At 43.4% G+C, this 22,589-nt stretch overlaps 1 protein-coding gene across 1 annotated transcript in view; it reads right to left on the reverse strand.

Annotated features, from left to right (window-relative positions):
* ZFC3H1 (zinc finger C3H1-type containing) overlaps positions 1-22,589 on the reverse strand; it is a 3,672,721-nt gene that overhangs the window by 1,463,708 nt on the left and 2,186,424 nt on the right. Inside the window, exon 14 of the mRNA XM_044087220.1 lies at positions 9,655-9,783. Within this exon, the coding sequence (XP_043943155.1) occupies positions 9,655-9,783 (129 nt within the window). The remainder of the gene's footprint in view (positions 1-9,654; positions 9,784-22,589) is intronic.

Raw genomic sequence — 22,589 nt, forward strand, 5'->3', positions numbered from 1 at the left:
AGAAAGTATCCCCAAAAGAAATCTCCTCAAAGGAAGTATCAGGACTGGTAGATTCCCTCTTCTTATAATCCAAAGGAGGGGGAATTAGAGGAGTAAGCAAAGGATACTTCATCCAAATCCACCACCTCCTCCTCCTCAGGGGAATCCTGTTCTCTGGGTCTTTTAAGGGGGATTGAAACAGGGACTCCTTGAGGAGGCTTTAAAGCTATCAAAGCACTAAACAAGCCCTGAGTGAAGGATTGCCATTCATTCTGTGGATCATTAGGGGCAGGAGAAATATGCTTATAGCTTTTTTTTTTCTTCTTCTTCTTCTTCACTGGGACGTCCACCTTATAGAATTTAGGAGTCTCTGAACTAGGACAGCATTCCATAATGGTAGTAGGGACTTCTTTTCTGAGTAAGATGCGAGGAACCCCCAGGTCCCTGAGAGATAATCAGCCACGGGCTCAATGAATGCCCAAAGTAGACATCTGCAATACCTCCTTGGATGTGCTTAAAGTCAGATCCCCACCAGCCTCCAACCCAGTCATGGCAGAGAAGTTCAACAATTAAGCCAAGCAAACATCAAGGCAGTCACTCACCTCAGGAGAGATGTCTAGTGGAGATTGAACATCAGAAGATTCCAGCCTAGATTTCTTGGCATTCTTCACAGATGGTTGCCCCTTGGAGTGGGATGTTCCCCCCATCACATCCTTAGCTAGAAGCTTATAACAACTGGTTTTCCAGACAAAGCACAAAGAAGAAAGTCTACTATGAAGGGTCTTAGGAACAAAGGCCTGACAAATAGAGCAGGATGTATGGTCGTGTGAAGCACCAAGGCAAACAGACACTGCTCACGGTATTCTTTAGGAGGAATCTGTCTCCCACACTGGCTTTTACCCTTCTTGGATGACAAGAAACCCCACAAGCAACAATACAATAAAATAAAGTTAAGTAAAATAAAACCCCAAAGGGGCACTTATCTGCAATGGCTTGGTGAACCAGCAACAGAACGGAAGTTCAGATAGATGATCAAGAGATAGCATTCAGACTGGCAGCAAAGTTGTTCTAAGTACGGTACATCTAAACATCACATTTATGCCTTACGGCATGCGAGGAGCATACATGTGACGTATGCCATACCTTAAATCGACCTAAAGGCTTTGGTATACTGGACGGATGTTGGGCTGCCCTTGGCAGGGGACCCCTATTGTAATGATTACTGCAACAGTGAAAAGGAAGGACAGCCACTGTTGCTTGGTTCACCACTATTATCTATGGGGAGTCCTTTTGGAAACAGTGGGGATGAAAAGGCATTTGTCTTCAAGGGTTAACTGAAAGGAGTCTTGTAGCAGAAATTCTTTGTCTGTTGTGGCTACAGGCAAGCAGATCTACTTGAGTAAAGCACAGATGGGAAAATTCCAGGAAAATCTCCAGGTTCAAGTTCCATTCATGAAGGTCTGCAACAATGATTGGCTCTGGTGAAATGCAGACAGCTGAAGGGATCTGAGTCACTAGATACCAGGCTACCACAGCTAGTCTGCAAATAGGGTAGGACCTAGCTCCCCCATCCTTGTTTATGTACGAAATCATTGTGGTGCTGCCTGTGATAATGGAGGGCTTTGAGTCCAAAGATGTTTGGAAGCATGTATCAAAGAAATCCTTTCTTCAACTTTTAACTTGCCTTGTTTGTTTCAGAAGCCCTGTACTCAAACCCATTTTTACACTGCTCTCCAACTCTGAAGTATCTGTGGTTATAGAATGAGTAGGGACTGGAAGGGAGAAAGGAAGACCTGGCCTGACAGATAATTGATACACCCACCAGAATAACTCCCTTTTCACAAACCCAACACTGGAATTTGAATTTGAGGGGATGCTAATTCAATAATTTCTCAAATCAGTTTGGAATCTTGAGAAAAGTGGAAGTCACATAACCTAGAATCCTGAGATTACCTGGCAGATGCCAAAGTCTGGTAGAAAATGAGAAGGTGCTCCTTGTAACATTTTGCTCTGTCTTGAGTAAGACAGGCCATCATGAGTGTTGTATCCAGAAGGCATCCCAGAAACACTAGTCTGTGGGATGGAATGCGAGATTTATCTTCGTTCACCTGATATCGCAGGTTCACTACCCAAGCCAAAGATTCCTGACAATCTGTGAAGGAACCTGCAGAAAAATAGACAACTGTCTAAATATGGGAATATGTGAGTGCCCTGCAATAGGCGATTGAAGCATCTAGACACTTTGTAAACACTCTTGTAGCTGCTGACAAACCAAAGGGCAGGGCAGAAAATGAAAATGTAAACCAGATACAGAAAAACAAAAAAAGCATCTTGAATCCTTGACTGGGATGTGATATTAAACATCTTTTAAATCCAAAGTTGCAAGAAAACAGAGAGGTGGAATGAAGAGCAACAGTGACTGTAAAGGCAACTTTCTGAATTTTGATGCAATGGTTAAGAAAAGATAAAAAAGATGATTGCAACTACGCTGCTAAGTGGTTCTCCTGCCAAACACAAAATGCAGGTAAGTAAAACAAAACAGGAGTTCCAGCCATGAAGATCGTTGAAAAAACAGTTGTAGACTCCAAGTTAAAACCAAAAAAACTTTTATTACAGCAATAGGAAGGAGGATGAGTGCTTTCGCGTAGGATACCCCACGCTTCTTCAGATGACAACATACATCATAAAGCATCCTTAAATATAAAAATACGCGGGAAAAAAACTTTTTAAAATCAATTAATCAATTGAACAATTAAAACAGAGTCAATTGTAGAAGGCACAGTGTAAGGTTCACTAAAATCACTGAGACAAACAACGGAGCACTTCTAATATACTGCTTGGTTCAATAATCTAGTTGAGAATATATTACGCTAACGTATATATTAAATAATGTAATTCATCAAATCATTTTAAACACATATATACAATTATAACATAGTTTTTTCATTATTAAAATAATTTATATGTTGTTATAAAATGATCAAAAACAACTTTATAAAATAAATCATCACACAAAGACAGAATATGATTAAAATAAATAAAGTCAACATTTTGCTAATATAGTGGACGTTATATATATCTCAGTTTCATTTATGAACTAATTCAATATTTAATATACTAACTCTAAGAGTATAACTATGTTGTATAATATATATATATATATATATATATATATATATATATGAAAACTATACATACATGTGTATGAAAACATGTATATGTAAAAGGTGTATTCTATCGTTCAAGTAATGGTTTAATGGATACATAATAGTTCAGGCCTGGAAATAAATGTGCACTGAACTTCAAAATCCACTTCAATTCTGCAGAAGCTAATTCATTGTCCGAGTCCCCTCCTCTTATATTCTCCTTTAGTACCTGTAGAACTCTAAAGCGAAAACTGTGTGAGGGATACTCTAACACATGTTTTGCTAACGCATTGGTTTCAGTACCCTTGCGTATGTCATAAAGATGGTTGTTTATCCTGTCCTGTAGCCTTCTCTTGGTCAAACCCACATAGAAGGCTTCACAGGAGACACAATCAGCAAGGTATATTAAGTTGCGTGTGTTACACGTAGCATGAAACCTAGGGGTAAAAATCAGTGTACTAGTGGGATGTTTATATATCTGATTATTCGTAATGTTAAGAAAAGATCTGAGACAGGTCTCCAGGTTCCTTCCTTTGTTTGGAATTGGAAGGATTCTTGAATAAATCCTTTGCCTCTGACTGGGAGAACAAGTGCTATATCCTTCTAATACAGCATTTGATGTAGAATAGGAGGGAACGTGAACGTTTGATTGGCTGGATGTGGAGGAATCCCTTCAAATAGAGGAAGGGAATACCACAGCCATTTGTAGCTTTTTTAGAATGATTACCAGTACCCAAGAGTCTGATGTTATCCAATGCTACATGTAAAACTGAAGACCTAAACTCTGGGATAGTTTTACAGGATTGGCAGATGGGGAGGGGAAACCATGTAAGGGTGCATATGGTTGCCTGTTCTCTAGGACTCTCCTTGGTTATGGGATGACCCCTCCTTTTTCTTGGAACATTCCTGATATTGTTTTATGAAATCTTACTTGCCTGTGCCTTGTTGGAAATGCTTATTCTATTTCCTGAAAGAGAAATCTGAACTGGAGGAAAAGTTATATTTTGGAAACAAGACTGAAAAATATGAATAACTCCTTGAATTAACTCTCTTGTTTCACCAAATCTTTAAGGACCTCAGTAGAGGAAGGACCAAACAGCACTTTTTTAGCCCGGGGAGCATTAAGGATCTCAACCTGGACATCCTCTGGTAAATTCTGAAAATGCAGCCAAAGAAATCTTATCACACACATTAGTGACAGCTGCTGTAGATAAAGCATCAGCAGTGTCATAAGCATATTTTAGAGAGTGTTTTGTTTAATGTAGATTGGAATCCTGTTCCAAAGCATGGGGAGTCTCTGGGACAGGAATCTATCCCTCCAGCAAGTCCTATTTATCGTTTCCTTAATGGAAAACTCCTCCTTCGACCTGAAATTTTTTTTTTTTTTTTCACACTCTCTCTCTGCTTACTGAGCTATTTTAACACCTCAAAATCACTGACTGCTTCTGGAAAAATTTTAAGGTGTTTTCTGCAAAATGGATGCCAATGGGGCTTGACCTATCAACATGATCTAATTTTTCTTCAAGCCCTTCTGTTTCCCATAATCCATTTCAAGTCTGCTTTATATGAGTAATGTTAGACATAAGTAGTGGTATATCCCCATTCACTGTCAACTTATATACTGCCCCTAACAGGACTGCTGCTTTTATTTCTTGAATGGCCCTCATTTGTCTCTCTCTTTCTCTGGGCCTGTTTTACAGTATAGTAAGGAATTATACATTTGTGACCAAAACAGTAGCTAAATTGTAGGTTTTGTCTGACGTATCCTTTTTTAGTCCAAGATGAAGTGACTGCCCCTCCCTCCACACTTGGGTAAATGTGCTGATACTTCACAAGAATTACAAGAAAAAATATTTTCTGAGTTTTCTCTAAATGTCAGACATCTTTGATATGACACTCAAGTAATCTTTACATATAAACCAGTATAAGCAGCAAACATTTAAAGTTTAAAGCTTAGCAATTCAATACTGTAATGCTGTTTGTGTAAATTTATCAAAAGAGGTGGCAACTGCCTTTGAACCACTGACTGATCTAATTGCTCTGTTTTGCTATGAAAGGCATAGCTACCTTGGAAGCAGCTGTGAATCAACCTAAGTTCTCTTCCTCTCTGCAATAAAGACAATTGAAAACAGTTTCACACCTCTCTGTCTTTTTTATAGCAAGTTTGCCTGAACTCCTGACATCAGCAGGACTAATTACCCTTAGTCACAGACACTCAGGTTAAAACAGCCCTTTGCAAAGCCAAAAACACAACATCAATGGGACTGGATGGTGTCCCAGGCTGCGTCCTACACGAGCTCAAAGATTAACTAACTCCCTCACCTAAACACACTGTTGAAACTCAGCCTCTCCACAGGCTGCATGCCCACAGAGTGGTGCACATCAACGGTTATTCGCTCCACAAAGGTGGAGCCACAACGGACCGAGGGAACTATCGCCCTATAAGCCTGACTAGCTTGGTCTGCAAAGCTATGGAGCACATCATCATGGATCTCATTAACAGAGACACTGCAAACCTCCAAACACTGGACCCAACCCAGTTCGGCTTTAAGGGCAGATCATGCCTCCTAAACCTGGTAGACTTCTTTGATTCAGTTACCAAGGCTATAGAGGGAAAGGTGGTCCACACAGCCCACCTAGACCTCTCAAAGGCTTCAACGCTATTCCCACTCAGGTATTATAGACAAGGTCACCAGCCTGAACATAAACCCCTATGTCACGAGATGGGTTGCCAACTGGCTCACGGACAGAACCCACATGAGAAGAGTTGCAGGAGCTAGGTCTGACTCTAAACCTGTTACAAGTGGCATTCCCCAGGGCTCAAGTCCTAGGAGTCTTCCTGTTCGGCATATACTTCTCAGAGGTACAGGCAAGCACAGGAGGACTATGGCTTACCAAGTTCGCAGACAACTGCAAACTAGGGGCTATAACTGACTCTCCGGCTGACGCATACATCCTCCAAAAGGGTCTCACTGAGACAGATACGTGTCAAAACCATGGTCTCAAGCTAAATGCCAAAAAGTGGATAGTCATCCCCTTTGGAAAAAACAAAGTACCCACAAACTACCACATAGGTGGTAGCCCCCTAAATACAGAAGACGTAATAAGGGATCTGGGGACCCAAGTAGATAGTAACCTCTCCTTTGATAATCACATTGCCAAAGTGGTTAGAAAATCCTTCTATGTGGCCCACCTAATCACAAAAGGGTTTGCATCCAGATTGAAAGAGGTCATTGGGCCCCTCTACGCATCTCATCAGACCCATCATATACTACAATGCCCCATTTGGGATGTACCTTACAAGACACCTGCAACAACTGGAAAGACCACAGATGTTCCTCACCAAGAGGATCCTGGCTTCAAGCAGATGCCCTATGCAGCTCGACTGAAGAAACTTCAGCTGTACTCGGTTGCATACCGCCTACTCAGAGGTGATCTCTGCCTGCCATACAAGGCCATGTCCAGCCCAGAAATGATGGACATGCTCCACCTAAAGAAAACCATATCCCCTTGAGCCACATGCTCTAGGGATCTAAACCTCACCACAACAATAAATAGGACGTGCTGGAGGGATAGATTCCTGTCCCAGAGACTTCCTATGCTCTGGAACAAGATTCCAATCTACATTAGGCAGAGCTCCTCGCTAACCCCCTTCAACAGAAACCTTGACGAGTGGATGGGAAACAAAGTTTATCCCAGGGATCACTTCAATGGCTCTGCTGGACAGAGGCACAGGGAACTAATCTAAGGGGGTGGCGAAAGCCAACACATTCCAGTTAGACTTATAAATGCCTTCGGGCAGATAGCCTAGTACCTACCTATGAACCTATTATAAGAACTACAAATGGCTCTGGGTCTGATGTATGTCATGCAATCGTACACAAATTCTTCTGCAAATTATGTGAGAAGTTAAGCTTAAAAAAAAGTGGGTGGTCCTTCCCTTCCTTTGATTCCAAGGCGAAAGTTTTATAAATTACAAGCAGGTTTCAGGTACCTACACAGTACTGGAATCATACTGTAGGAAGAAAAGCAACCCAATACTTAAGTTAAACTGTTGGAGAAAGTGGAGTTTTCCTTTAAGAGGTGGGTTTGGTATAATGGTTGAAGTCTTCACCTTATAAACAAAAGATACAGGGGTTTGACTGACCTCAGAAGGAACAGTATGTCAAGAGTGTTTTGGAGGTGAAGAGTGTCGGCTAGAGTGATGTTTATGAAGCTGAAAATTGACTGTGTGATGATGAATGCTGTTACTGCATTATAGGTTCATAGGTTGGTACTAGGCTATCAGCCCTATGGCCTACACAAGCCTAGCCATAACAATTCCCTGGTTATTTCTTCCCACACTATTTACTTCCACTACCATCTGACTTTCTGCATTCCTCTCCTTAACACCATACCTACCCATCACCTTCTCATCCCCTCTGTTCCCTTCACCAACATGCCCACTGAAATGTGCTCCAATCACAACTCTTTCACCTTTGGGTACACTCTGCAAGTTGGATGTGTGATGCATGAGAAAGACAAATTTTGGAGTGAGCTGGATAAAGTGGTGCACAGTGTACCCAAAGGTGAGAGAGTGGTGACTGGAGCAGATTTCAATGGGCATGTTGGTGAAGGGAACAGAGGGGATGAGAAGGTGATGGGTAGGTATTGGTGTTAAGGAGGGGAATGCAGAAAGTCAGATGGCAGTGGATTTTGCGAAAAGGATGGACATGGCTGTAGTGAATATGTATTTTAAGACGACGGAGGAGTGGCCAGTCTGGTGACAACCACCAAAAACACTAGCCCCAGCCACTCAACATTTATGGAAAAGTGGCACACTTTTTCCACACAAAAGATGAAAGAAAATAAGGGAATCCCCACAGGGTCTCAGGACTATCTGTCCACTGCAAAATGCATCTGACAAACAACAGTCAGTAAAGTATTCTGAGAGGAATTTATGTTTTTTTGGTAAGATGTTTTAATGACAACCCACAAAACCAAACATCCAAGTTCCTAACAATAAAATACGAGGTAAATGTTCACTTTTCTTTCACAAAAAAATATGCATTTTCGAGGGGATTCCATCAGGGAACTATAACTCAAAAAATAAGCTCTGGGGTAAAACTTTTAGAGTTAATCACTTCAAAGTCTAGATATTACTTCAAACATACCTTTTTGACTGAAAAGAAACAATTCTGCACAAAAATTCATGGCGTGGAAGATACCTATCTGCCCAGCTTTGTACAAGCACTAGGTGACCAATCACCCAAAGCCCACAAAGGAGCACAATCTTTGGCAGCAAGAATGTTCTGAAGTTTTGGCTTCCTAGCCACTGATTTTATCCCATTCTCTCACTCAGAACAATGACTAAGCTGTGAGGAAGACGCCCTAAAGAATTGCTAGCTGGCTGGCTGGTCCGATCCTTGGCAGAAAGCCCCATATAGCTTAGGATACTGAAATAGCAATCTAATGATGAACATCAACATAAGCAGAACTCCTCCAGCCTATAAACTATCCATTATCCAGACAAAGGAAATAAGCCCTGCCCCTCACATGGTGAGGGCCAATAAGAAGCATGCAAAAGCAGCCAAAGTCAGTCACAGACATGAATGTTTCAGAGGTTTTGGACAGTGCCTTAAGTCTAAATGTCCCATTTTCTTCCCTTCTAAATCACAAGGGACCATCCTGCTAATGCCAGCAAAGACCCACTCCCAAAGATATTCTGTATGACCAGCATATCTCTACCCCAAATTGCCATCCTGTATTAAAATAGCATAAATCTCTATTTTTTCACACCTGAGATAGTGATGTTTAAGCTCTGACATCAGATACATTTGCTAACAGTTTGTGGGCCTCTCCCATGGGACAGAGTGACACAACAGGTCCAAATGCTAGTGAACCTAAGCTAATAAACACAAAAAAGCCCAGTGTAAATTTAGTAATTAATATGGGAACTTCCCTGTGGTGTTCATCAGGACCAAGACACAGATTGTGCAGCAAAACATGGCAAAGCAGACCAGCTTCTGGCATCTAACACTTGTATCAAGAGGAGCTTGCCCCCCCCCTACCCAAAACCATTTTTTGTTCAAATTTGTTAGATCTAGAGGTATAACAAGAAATCCCAAGTTATTCTCTGCACAGGAGCTCTGACGGCAGACCCTAAGTTTTGTCTTGAGCTGGGAACAATTTCAGACTAATTACTATGAAGTGACTATATCCAAGTACTTTCTATTCCTTGCATACATGAAGGCAGAACTTAAAGGAGAATTTGGCAACATGAAAATGTCCCAGTAATTGAAGGTACCTCTAAACATGTGTAGAAGCAAAAATAATGAAAAAAAAAGAAAGGCAAAGTGATTTACTAGTAAAATGGCTAGTTGAAGATGTATGGAGCTGTGAAGCTAGGCTGCAATCTATTCAACACATATAGCCATGTTAACAGACTGAAAGAAATCTGTTTTACCACACAGCTATAAAAATCTCAAATGCAATTATACACTGCAACATCTAACTTCAAATACAATGTGCTTATTAGAACAACACTTACTCGATCATCTTGTTCAAGTTTTCGTTTCCCCAATTCTTGGCTAGCCAAAGCCCTTGCACGAGCGAGCTCTTCTATATATTTTATGGCAACATTTTTCTTTAATGACAATCTGTGTTGAACGCGATGGATCTAAAATTAGTAGCAGTAAAACAAGAAAAATTAATAAAAATGTAACTAACCGTTACTGTTAACAGAGCAAAAAAAGCACAGACATTTAAAGCAGTCACTGTAACAGCATATGACTGAAGTATTCAACTTCAGAAGTTCAAGTTTATTGAAGTGCTTACAGACTACGAGGGGGTGCTGAAAAGTTCTAAGCCCGACCAACTTTCTAAATTCTGAGTGTTATTTTGCTTCTGTAAATGAAAAGAGGGTTATTTCATTGTGTACAGTGCCAATCTGCAGAATCGTAACACTATGTTTTGACATTGTTTCAGATCATTGAACCATGTCAATGAAAAGTGTGGAATTTTCAAGTGTGGAACTCAGAGCCATCATGAAGTTCCTATTCCTGCAGAAGAAAACTCCAAAGGAAATCCATGAATGTATGATGCAAACACTGAGCAACAAGTGCCCTTCTTACTCAATTGTGAAGAAGTGGCGTGCAGATTTTCAGTGTGGAGACTGAGACTGAAGATGCAACAAGGTCCGGGAGGCCTCAAACAGTGTTAACTCCTGAAATTGTTCACCATGTCCATAACCTGATTTTGACAGATTGGAGAATATCGACTAAAACAATTGTTGAGACCCTACAGATATCCCGGGAAAGTGTTTGACTCATAATTCATGAGTAGCTGGGTATGCAGAAGCTGTCAGCCAAGTGGGTACTCAAATGTTTGAATGCCGATGAAACAAAATGTCAAGTGGACACTTCCAAGTTGATTTTGCTGCATTTCCGTCAGGCTGGTGCCAACATTTTGGAATGACTAGTTACTGCTGACAAAAAGTACAGTTGTGTACACTTACCATAAATGTAGATGTTCGAGTGTATTCACTGTTGCAGTCATTGCATTTGGGTTATCTGCTTGCAGTAGCCCTCAGTCAGCCTGATTAACAAAGTCTTTGGTCCTGCATCAGTTGCTGTCTCTTCTTCCGTGACGTCAGGGGTATAAAATATGCAGCCGATGCCATTACATCAGTTTTTCTTGCCACAAATATCAGGTGCCCCCCCTAATGGAAGCACATAAATATATAAAAAAATACAAAGTTATACCTCCAACAAAAAAGCAAATACACCAAAAAGCTTTTAAGCATAGTAAAGAAAAGTAGAGGTAAAGCCAAAATAAGTCAGGGGGCTGGAGGGAGGGTAGCCAGGACTGCAACAGTGAATACACTCAAATTATCTACATTTATGTTAAGTGTACGCAACTGTACTATGTTCTTCGTGTTTCACTGTTGCAGTCATTACATTTGGGTAGATTCCCAAAGCTAAGGTTGGGAGGAGGAATTAAAGAAGCATTAGGACTAGCTATAAAGCCCTGCAAGACTGCAGTGGCAAATCCAGCTCTGGATTTAGAAAACATTGGTAAATGATAATGCTTGGTGAAAGTACGTACAGAACTCCAGGTAGCAGCTTCTAGGAAGTCCCTGGTAGGGACGCCTCAGAGAAAGGCTGTTGAGGTGGATGCAGCCCTGGTAGAGTGGGGTCTGATGCCCTGTAGAATAGGTTTTCCATGGTGCTTATAGCAGAAATTAACGCAATGGCCTATCCATTTAGAAATGGTTTGCTTTGAAATAGACTTCCCCTCTGCCTCTGCAGCAAATGCCACCAGCAGTTGTTCACATTTCCTTTGAGGTTTAGTCCTGTCCAAGTAGAATCTAAGTTGTCTGTGCACATCTAAGGAGTGCGATATCCGTTCTCCGTTGTTCTGTGGATTAGGAAAGAAGGTTGGCAAATGAATCGAATGATTAAGAGCCAAACTGGATACCACCTTGGGCATGAAGGAGGGCTTGGTTCTGAGGGACACCCTGTCCGCATGAAAGATGATGACAGGCTCCACTGCCATAAGGGCCTGTAATTCAGATACCCTTCTAACTGAAGTGATTGCTAAAAGGAAAGCTGTTTTCCAAGAAAGGAATTTTAAATCTGCAGTAGCAGCTGGCTCGAATGGAGGAAGAGTGAGTTTCTCCAAGACAAATTTAAGGCCCCAGGCTGGAGTTGGAGCTCTCCTCGGTGGCCTTAAATGTTTGGCCCCTCTGAGGAACTGCTTGAGCAGTGGGTGAGAGAAGAGGGGAGGTTCTGTGTTATAATGAGTTGAAATGGCTGGGGCATGAATTTTGATGGAGGAAAAGGACAAGCCCTTGTGAAGCATCTCAGTTAAGTATTGTAAAATCTGAGGTAAATTGGGCGCTGCTGTGCTCAACCCTTGAGAATGGTTCCAGGCACAGAATCTTTTCCACTTCGCAGTATAAAATATTCTAGTACTAGGTCTCCGTTCCTCTAAAATGATATCCATCACTGGTTTACTGAGGGATGGTAAAGGAGAGATTAGGTAATTAGCCAGGCTGCTAGGTTCAGTGTTTGAAGCTGAGGGTGCAGAATCTGATTCTCCTGCTGAGACAACAGGGAAGGTTGTCTGAGGCAGGTGCCATGGGGCCAACCGTGACACACTGCGCAAGAGGGAGTACCAGTGTTGGTGTGGCCAGTCTGGTGCAATCAAAATGGTCCTTGGCTTGTCCTGATTGATCTTTAGTAGTACTTTGGAGAGCAGAGGCAGAGGAGGAAAGGCATAAATGTATAGGTTTTTCCAACTGAAGGACAGAGCATCCACTTTCCAAGCTTGTTTGTGGAGAATCCTTGTGAAAAATGTATCCAATTGATAGTTCTGGGGGGAGGCAAAGAGGTCTATATCTGGGCTCCCCCATTTGCTTGTCAACATGTTGAAAATCCTTGGTTCCAGTTTCCATTCGTGTGGGTCCATGAGGTTTCTGCTTAGACCGTCTGCCAGTGTATTTAGTTTTCCTGGCAGGAATTGAGCTTACAGATTCACTTGGTAGCTCAGGGCTGTGTTCCACAATGCCATGGCTGGTCTGCAGAAGGGGTAAGAATGTGTACCCCCCCCCCCGCTTGATTATGTATCACATAACAGTTGTGTTGTTTGTCTTTACCATTAGTTGTCCTGAAAGAATCTGATCAGTGAAGGCTGTCAGAGCATTCTGTACAGCTAACATTTCTTTTTGGTTGTAATGCAGGTGCATTTAACTTGGGTTCCATTTGCCCTGAATGCACTTCCCTGCCAGGTGAGCCCCCCCCATGCAAAGTCTGATGCGTCTGTTAGGATTTGGGCAGCTGGGGGTAGCGTGAATGGTAGTCCCTTGTTTTGGTGGCAGACCTCTGCCCACCAAAGGAACTCTAGGCATAGGCAAGGTATGATGGGAATCACTGCTTCTAGACCCTGAGAATGTTGACACCATAGGCTTTTTAGATACCATTGTAGTTTCCTCATATGCAGTCTTGCATATGGAATTAGAAGAATGCAGGAGGCCATGAACCCCAAGGCTTGCAGAATTTGCCTCGCAGATAGCAGGGTTTTTGTGGCCACTTGTTTGAAGTAGGTTGTCAAATGAATCTGTTTCTCTGGCGTGAGGAAAGCCATCTGGGAAGTTGCATTCAAGCTTGCTCCCTGGAATATAATTTGTTGACAGGGTACCAGGTGTGATTTCTTTTCATTTATGGTATACCCCAGACAAGTCAGCACTCTTCATACAAAGGCCAGATGATTCAAAAGTATGTCCTGGCTTTCTGCCTGAATTAGACAATCGTCCAGGTATGGGTATATTTTAATATTTCTTTGTCTGAAAAATGCAATGACTGGAGCAAGGCACTTTGTGAATACCCTAGGCGCAATAGATAAGCCAAAGGGCAGTGCAGAGAACTGGTAGTGCGTGTAGCCTGCTTTGAAGTGTAGGTATCTTCTGCAAGATTCCCTGACAGGGATGTGCAGGTATGCTTCTTTTAAATCTAATGTTGCCAACCAAGTATCCTTGCCTAGTATAGGAAGCAACTGGTGAAGAGTCAGCATCTTGAATTTTGGAATCACCAAAAAGGTGTTTAGAGTAGAAAGGTCCAGGATAGGACGTCATGAATTGTCTTTTCTGGGTACCAGGAAAAGTCTCAAATAGAAACCTTGTCCCTTTCCCTCCTAGTACCAACTGAACAGCCCCCATGTTTAAGAGAGAAAGTACTTGCTTTTGGGCCTCTGCCCACTATGGGTGTTGGTAATGTGTGGAAGTGAAATCTGTATCCTTGGGACACTATATTTAAGACCCATTTGTCCTGGGTTATGAGTTCTCAGTTTTTGGCCTACAGGCCAGTCTTTCCACCTAAAGGAGCATTCAGTTGAGAAGTGCCTGGAAGCTTTAAAAGCAAGTCACTGAGACAGTTTTCCATAGGGGGGAGTCTTTCTACTCCCAGATTTGAATGCAGAAGCCCCCCACTGCTAAGTCTTGTGCGTACCCTGTGACTGAAACCTGGGGTTTCTGCTGTGTCTGGGTTTGGATTGAGAATACCTGGAAGGAGCCGTGAAGGACCAATTCTTAGAGGGCCAATGCCTACTAAATCTTGGAGGCTGAACTTGTAAAAAAATCTTTTACAGCTTGCATAGATTTAGCTTTATCTTCCATCTTTTTAAGAACTTCCTCAGCTTTGTTGCCAAACAGGCGGTCCTGATTTAAGGGAGCATCCAACAGTTTTGCTTTAACATGATCAGGGAAAGACTGCTCCTTCAGCCAAGCATGCCTTCTGAGTACAGATCCAGTGACAACAGCCCTGCAAGAGGCTTCTAAAGAATTAAATCCACATTGCAAAGTAATGTTTTCCAACCTGTTCAGCAGAATGCATTAAATCCTGTAAAAAAAAAAAAAAAAAAAAAAAAAAAAAAATCGTCAGAATAATATCTGTTAAAACTTCTATTGTAACTTCTTTATAAACCTTGTAATTCTTACTGGAGCTTTTCTCCCCGGGCCTTTACTGAAAATGGACATATATCCAGCTAGACAAGCCCGGTCAAATGTAAAATAAAAAATAAATAATAAATAAATTCTTTATTTTCAGCACAGTCTGGAATCAACAGCATTTTCTGTTTAAGCAATCCAATACAATGTTGTTGATACTTTAACGTATGAAACTGACAGTTTAAGGCCCTACTGGCCAAGGCTGCAGAAGTGTAAACCTTCTTACCCCATCTATCCAGCGCCCTGGAGTCTCTATCAGAAGGGGTAGAATTTTTAGCAGTAGAAGCCTTAATGCCCTTGGGTCCCTGTGAAATAGTCTCTGGATCCGCAATAGGATTTTTAAAAAGGAACTTGTGAGAATCAGGGACCCTGTAATATGATGAAGCCTGGTATTTGGACTGGGTGAAAGCGCTTAACGGAAAACGGAATTTTGTAGCAGTGGAAGATCGTTTTGTGAAGTTCCTATTAAATCGTTTTACATCTTTGCTATTCTACGTGTATGGAGATCATTTGTGGGTTCACTGTCCTGTGTGCCGTGGTGTCTGCACCCTGTAATATCCATCAGGTTTTCTGGGAGCAGGAGGCAAAGAATCCGGGGCCACACTAGATTCCGAAAAGGCCTCAACAACAATGTCTAGTACAGGAGGTACAGCTCTAAAGGCCTATGCTGAGGTAGGAGAAAGAAATCCCTAAGCCTCTTTTTTTGAATCAGAAAAATCCTGGTTTTCCCAGTAAAAATGCTCCCTTACAGTGTGCAAGGTTTCACCAAAAGAAAAATCCTCTGGAGGGGAAGCAGAGGGAATAGAGTCCTCTGCATCAGAATCCTCACAAGTAGATAAGGGTAAATCCAGATAATCAGAAGAATCAGAATCCTGGTCAGATGATTCATAAACAAATTCAGTCCTAGTTCTCTTGGGGGGGGGGGGGTTGGCTTCCCCTGATTACAGTTATAAGATCTTCAGCCATTCTTATCATTTGTTTTATAGGCATAGAGGCCAAACAAGAAGGTGGTGGTTTAATATGCAAGTCCATAGGCCTAAATACACCCTCAGAAGCTGGTGCCTGCACAGCGGCTCCGGACCCATCCAAGGTAGAGACATCTGCAGGTTGCACAGTTGAAGCATCACACGGCATACCGGACTCTGAATGGGTCTCAGTAGAGGCCTGCGAATCAGAAGTAGCAGATATCAGGGGCTGCGAAAGCACCTCAGTAAGTACTGGCGAGCTGGCGACTGGCTTAGAAGCGTCGTCGGCAGCTTTGGACCTAGGCAGACTGTCTCTGTCTTTATCTTTGCGTTTTTTTGGAATACCTGTAGTCAGGATAACTGAACAGAGAACCAAAATATTTAGAGATGAAAATATACAGACGACAGATAGTGCATTGAATAAATAAGGCACAAAACAGGCAGCAATGTACAGGTCTGGGCCTAGGCAAGGAATACAGTACGAATGAAAATCTTTGTGAGGTATTTGCTTTCCACAAGAAATGCAATTATTAACTTTTACTGACATCGGTAAGGAGCAAGAAAAAGTTTCCCCAATGGGGTGCTTAGCTTTAGTTAGACTTCGGTTCTGAAACTCGAAAATAAAAATTTCAGGGGTCGGCCGACCGGCACTTGTGAACTGCTTCTGCTTCGGGCACTGCACAGCAAGAAAGACTGATGTAATGCCGTCGGCTGCATGTTTTATACCCCTGATGACCTGACGTCACAGAGGAAGAGACAGCAACCAACGCAGGACCCAAGACTTTGTTAATCAGGCCGACTGAGGGCTACTGCAAACAGATAACCCAAATATAATGACTGCAACAGTGAAACATGAACATCATGGTTACACCACTGAGACAAAACCTATCCATGCCATGGCAGTACTCAGGTTCACCCAGCCCAAAGAAGTTCAAGACCGCAAAGCTGGCAGAAAAGGTAATGGCCACAGTGTTTTGGGATCAGAAAGGTGTTGTAATGACTGACCATCTTCCAAGGGGCCAAACAGTGAATGTTAATGTAACTTGCAGTGCCAAAATAAGGGGGCACTGGGAAAAAAAAAAGGAGAGGGAAGCTGCAAAAAAGTTCTCTTCTTGCTAGACAATGCACCTGTTCACAAGTCTAGCAAAGCGATGGATGTTTTGACGAAACAAGAAGTTATGCACTCACCATAACGTTCGATGTATGTAGTCCATCTCACCTCACATTCCTACCTGTGGGTTCGGAGCCAAATATCGGCTCCGACCCGGCCAATTTTACCAGCTTGAAGTCTCTCATTGGCTGGGCTAAGCAGGTACCCCATGGTGCACTGCTCCATATTCCCAGATCTAGTTTGCTGCGAACCACATTTATACTCCATGCACACATCACATCCAGGTAAAGAATAAGCTAAACAGGGGAACTCTGCAGGTAACAACCTAACCTCCAAATCGTCTTGATGTTATGTAGTCCTATCTCGCCTACATTCTTACCCGTGGGACAGCATCCCTAGCACCTACATCCTGGGTGGCTCATAGGAAAATACTCCTGAGAACTGTGGAGCCAAAGGAAGATCTGCCCCTGGAGACCATGTCCAATTTGTAATGAGAAACAAATGTGTGAGGAGAAGCCCAAGTAGCTGCAGCACATATATCATCTACTGACAATCTGGCTCGATAGGCTATGGATGTAGAAACAGCTCGAGTAGAGTGAGCTTTGACCGGAAATGGCAGATCTTTACCTCCTGCTTGATAGATGAACGAGATACAACTAGATATCCATCTAGACAGGGTGACTCTGGAGATCGGTGAACCCATTCTGTTTTCCAAAAAGGAAACAAAAAGTTGGTTAGACTTCCGGATATCCTTTGTTCGGTGCAAATAGAAGAGTAATTGTGTACGTCCAGCTGGTTAAACTTAAATTCTGCCTAGTTAGAAAAATGAGGAAAGAAGACAGGCAACTCAATGGATTGATTTAGGTTAGACATGGAAGGAGCGAAGGGTTTGGCCCAAGAGAGACCCTGTCTTTATGGAAGATTAAATATGGAGGTTTGAAAAAGAGGGCTTGAATTTCTGAAACTCGCCTTGCTGAAGTGATAGCTGTTAAGAAGGCTGTTTTCCAGGTCAAGAATTTCAATTCGCAGGTAGCTGCAGGCTCAAAAGGTGGCAAGGTAAGGGCTTGTAGAACAAAATTGAGCTCCCAGGGTATGACTGGTTCGGACACCAGGGGACTGAGCAACAGAGTACCCTTCAGGAACACCTTGCATAGTCTATGCGCCATGAGACTAGGCTCATTCGCTACATGGAAATTAGAGATAGCTGCCAATTGAACTTTGATGGTGGCTGATGCGGAACACTGATGGAAAAGCATAGACAAAAAGTCCAGGACTGAAGCGATTGGAGCTGTGTAAGGATCAATGCCTCTGGTATGTGCCCAGATAGAGAACCTTTTCCATTTGCTAGAATAAATCTTTCTAGTGGATGGTTTATGAGAGGACGACAGTATATGAACCACTTCTGGTGAGAAATTATGAAATCTGACTAATGATGGAATTGGAGTAGCTAGGCTGTCAACCGGAGGGTCATCAGGGAGGGGTGGAACTGTCCCGACATACGTGTCAGTAAATCTGGTTGAGGGTCCAGAGTCCAAGGAGTGTCCACAATGAATTGTTGAAGAAAGGGAAACCAAACTTGGCGTGGTCAGTGTGGAGCAATCAGAATGATTCTGCTTCCCAAGGACTGCACTTTCTGAATTACTTTTGACAGCAAAGGAAACGGAGGGAAAGCATAAAGCAGACCGGAGGGCCAATCGTGAACCAGAGCTTCCCTGGGTGACTCCCCCTGTGGGGGGGATCAGCGTGAAGTAGTTGCTGCATTTCGCATTGAGGGGGCTGGCAAAAAGGTCGCAGCAAGGCTGACCCCACCTACTGAAGATTCACTCTGCAACCAGGCGATTCAGGGACCACTCGTAAGGCATCAGAATAGCTCTGCTTAGCCTGTCCGCAATCACATTGGACTTTCCCGGAATGTGCATTGCCACTAGAAACCGTTGGGAAGTTGCTGCCCAATGCTACACTCGCATGGCCTCTCTGCACAGAGGATAAGACCTGGTTCCCCCTTGCTTGTTTAGATACCACACTATTGACATGTTGTCTAAGTGTATCGCAATCGTCCCTAGAGGGAGAACACTCTGAAGTGCTTGCAATGCAAGTAGCACTGCTCTCATCTCTAGGACATTAATGTGCAAATGTATCTCGTGTTCTTGCCACGTGCCTTGGACTGTCCTGCCAAGATAATGCCCCCCCACCCCACCCCATCTGGGAGGCATCCGTGGTCACCGGGATGGGTGGAACGAAGGGCCTTCCCCCGTCCAAATTGTTGGTGCACAGCCACCAACCGAGGTCCTGCTTGCATCTGTCCATGAGCAAGATGGGATGAGACAGTGGAAGTCTTTGGAAAGACCATTGAACAAAGAGGAGCCATTGGAGAATTCTCATGTGCAATCGCACTAGAGGGACCAACATGATTGTTGCTGCCATGGTCCCTATGAGCTGGAGAACTCATTTTGCCTCCGCTTGTCTCAGGGGCATCAGCCTGTGTATCTGTTGTTGTAAGGTTTTTATCCTTTCCTGCGGTAAAAATGCTTGCATTCGAATAGTGTCTAATTCTGCTCCTATAAAGGTGACACGCTGTGAGGGCAATAATGCAGATTTTCCCAATTTATTATTATACCTTGCTGATGACATAGATTGATGGTAGTGTCCTTGGTGTGAAGTAATTGATGCCTGGTGGGGGCGGTAAGGAGCCAGTCATCCAGATACGGAAACACTTGGAATCCTTGACATCTCAAGTGAGCCGTCACCACCGCCATACATTTGGTGAACACCCTGGGGGCTGTGGTGAGACCAAAGGGCAGGGCTTGGAACTGGAAATGACCATCTCCCAGCTGGAAGCGTAGGTGACTCCTGGATGCCCTGTCCATTTTCAAATGGTAGTAAGCATCCTTGAGGTCGATGGAGCACATCCATATCGCCTCCCCCAACAATGGGAGAATCGATTGTAGTGTGACCATACGGAACATGGACTTGTGTATGTAGTTGTTCAGTTGGCTGAGATCCAGTATGGGTCTAAGGTCCGCTGTTCTTTTCGGCACCAAAAAGAATCTTTAGTAAGTCCCTAATCCGATTTGGTCTGAGGGGAAACGTTGGATGGCTCCTTTTTCGAGAAGTTGTGAGATCTCTGCTGCTGCTTGATCCCTTTGACTGGGTGGAACATCTGGGATTTTTCTGCTTGGCAGGGGGTCTGATATGAGTGGAATGAGATAACCATCAGTCCTGGGTAATGCTTTCCCAGGCTTCCGGATATAACGAAATTCGACCACCGACTGGCTCCGGATAAGCGCAGCCAGGCACACCCTCAGGAACGACAGTATGAACAGCCACGAAAGGAATCGCAGTCTCCCGAATTGTGGGGGGCCCCTCTGCCTCTGGGACGATGTCTACCTGAATAACCTCCCCCCCCCGCCTCTGGAAGGAGGTTCACCTTGTGCGGCAGGAAAAAAAGTACAGTTGTGTACCTATCATAAATGTAGATGTTCGAGTGTATTCACTGTTGCAGTCATTACACTTGGGTTATCCTGCTGGCAGGCGACCCGTAGTCAGCCCGAGTTCCAAAGTCTTGGTCCGGCGTTGGTTGCTGTCGTCTCCTCCCTGATGTCAGTCCGCCAGGGGTATAAAAGTTGCAACTGACGCCACTTTCTTCAGTTTTTCTTGCCCCAGATGTTAGGTGCCCCCAGAAATGAAGGCTGTAAAGATAAAAATATGCCAAGCAACCATGCATATAATACTAAAAACACTCTCTTCTTCTAAAAGCAAATACACCACATAGGTTGTATAGAGTTGAGAAGTACAGAATAGTCCCAGCAAAGAGGGGGATGGTGGGTGGGTAACCAGGACTGCAACAGTGAATACACTCGAACATCTACATTTATGGTAGGTACACAGCTGTACTATGTTCATTGTGTTTCACTGTTGCAGTCATTACACTTGGGTAGCATCCCAAAGCTTAGGCAGGGTGGCTGGGTCCAGATTGGATTTGGGGAGGCTAACAAGCCCTGCAGAAATGCAGTGGCAATGTCTGCTCTGGATATGGAGTAGAGAGGTAGGTGGGTAGCGCTTGGTAAAAGTGTGCACTGAGCTCCAGGTTGCAGCTTCTAATTTGTCTTTGGTTGGTACCCCTCTGAGGAAAGCTGCTGAACTGGCTGCTGCTCTGGTAGAATGAGGCCTAATGCCCTTAGGCACAGATTTGCCATGTTGTGCATACCAGAAGCGGATGCAGTGTCCTATCCATTTGGATATTGTCTGCTTTGCAATAGGTTTTCCTTGTGATCCTGCAGCATATGCTACAAACAGTTGCTCAGTTTTTCTGAAAGCTTTCGTTTTGTCCAAGTAAAATCGTAGCTGCCTGTGAATATCCAAAGAGTGCAGAAGTCTTTCCCCTTTATTCTGGGGATTTGGGTAGAAAGTAGGCAATGAATAGTTTGGTTTAAGGCCACACTGGAGACCACTTTTGGCATGAATGTTGGGTTCATCCTTAGAGAGACCCTTGTCCTGGTGAAAAATGAGGAAAGGTTCCACAGCCATCAATGCCTGTAACTCTGAAACTCTTCTTGCTGAAGTTATTGCTAAGAGCAAAGCAGTTTTCCATGACAAGAATTTTAGATCAGCTGTGCTGGCGGGTTCGAAAGGAGGCAGTGTTAGTTTTTCTAAAACAAAATTGAGGTCCCAAGTAGGTACTGGTGCTCTCCTAGGGGGTCTTATATTCTTTGCCCCTCTGAGGTACTGTCGTAGTAGAGGATATGAAAAAATAGGAGGATCCGTATTATAATGAGCTGAAATGGCAGAGGCATGGATTTTAACAGAAGAAAAAGATAAGCCTTTGTCCAACATCTCAGTCAAGTATTGTAAAATCTGAGGCATATTAGGGACCAGTGGGTCGAGCCCTTGTACCTGGTTCCAAGCACAGAATCTCTTCCATTTTTCTGCAAAAGATTTCCTAGTGCTGGGTCTCCTAGCTTCCAAAATTACATCCATAACAGCTTTAGAGAGAGGTGCAGTCTGAGTGGCTACATTATCTGCCATGCTGCCAGGTTTAAGGTTCGGAGCTGACTGTGCAGAATCTGATTGTTTTGCTGTGTCAGAAGATGAGGGATTTGAGGTAGAGGCCAAGGCGGGCCTTGGGACAAAATCTTTAAGATTGGGTACCAGTGCTGGCGTGGCCAGTCTGGTGCAATCAGGATCATTTTTGGCCTCTCGTCTGACTTTTTAGAAGCACCTTGGTGAGGAGAGGCATCGGAGGGAAGGCATAGACTGTCAGATTTTTCCAGTTGAAAGATAGAGCATCCACTTTCCATGCTTCAGAGTGGTAGGTCCTTGTGCAAAATTTCTGTAATTGGCAATTGTGAGGGGAGGCAAATAGATCTATGTCTGGGCGTCCCCATTCCCTTATGTTGAACACTTGAGGATTTAGCTTCCATTCGTGAGGATCCATGAGATTTCTGCTTAGTTCGTCTGCCAGTGTATTTTTTGTTCCTGGCAGGAATTGTGCTTGCAGATGTACCTGGTAAGTCAGTGCTGTGTTCCACAAAGTCATGGCTTGTCTGCATAGGGGGTAGGAATGTGTGTCCCCTTGCTTGTTTATGTACCACATAACTGTGGTATTGTCCGTCTTTATTAATAATTGTCCTGGATGTATTAGGTCCTTGAAGGCTGTCAGGGCATTCTGTACAGCTAGCATCTCTTTTTGATTGATGTGAAGATGCAGTTGTTCCTTGGGCCATGTGCCCTGAATACATTTTCCTGCCATATGTGCTCTCCAGGTGTAATCCGATGTATCCGTTGTTATTGTCTGCCTGGCTATAGGCAAGGTGAAAGGCTGTCCCTTGTTGTAGTGACAGGCCTGTGACCACCATCGAAACTCCTGTTGTAGGCAGGGAATCAAGGTTATGATTGTCTGTAGGCTG

This window comes from Protopterus annectens, chromosome 11.part0 (assembly GCF_019279795.1).
Source record: "Protopterus annectens isolate FY-2018-M chromosome 11.part0, PAN1.0, whole genome shotgun sequence".
Lineage (NCBI taxonomy): Eukaryota > Metazoa > Chordata > Ceratodontiformes > Protopteridae > Protopterus > Protopterus annectens.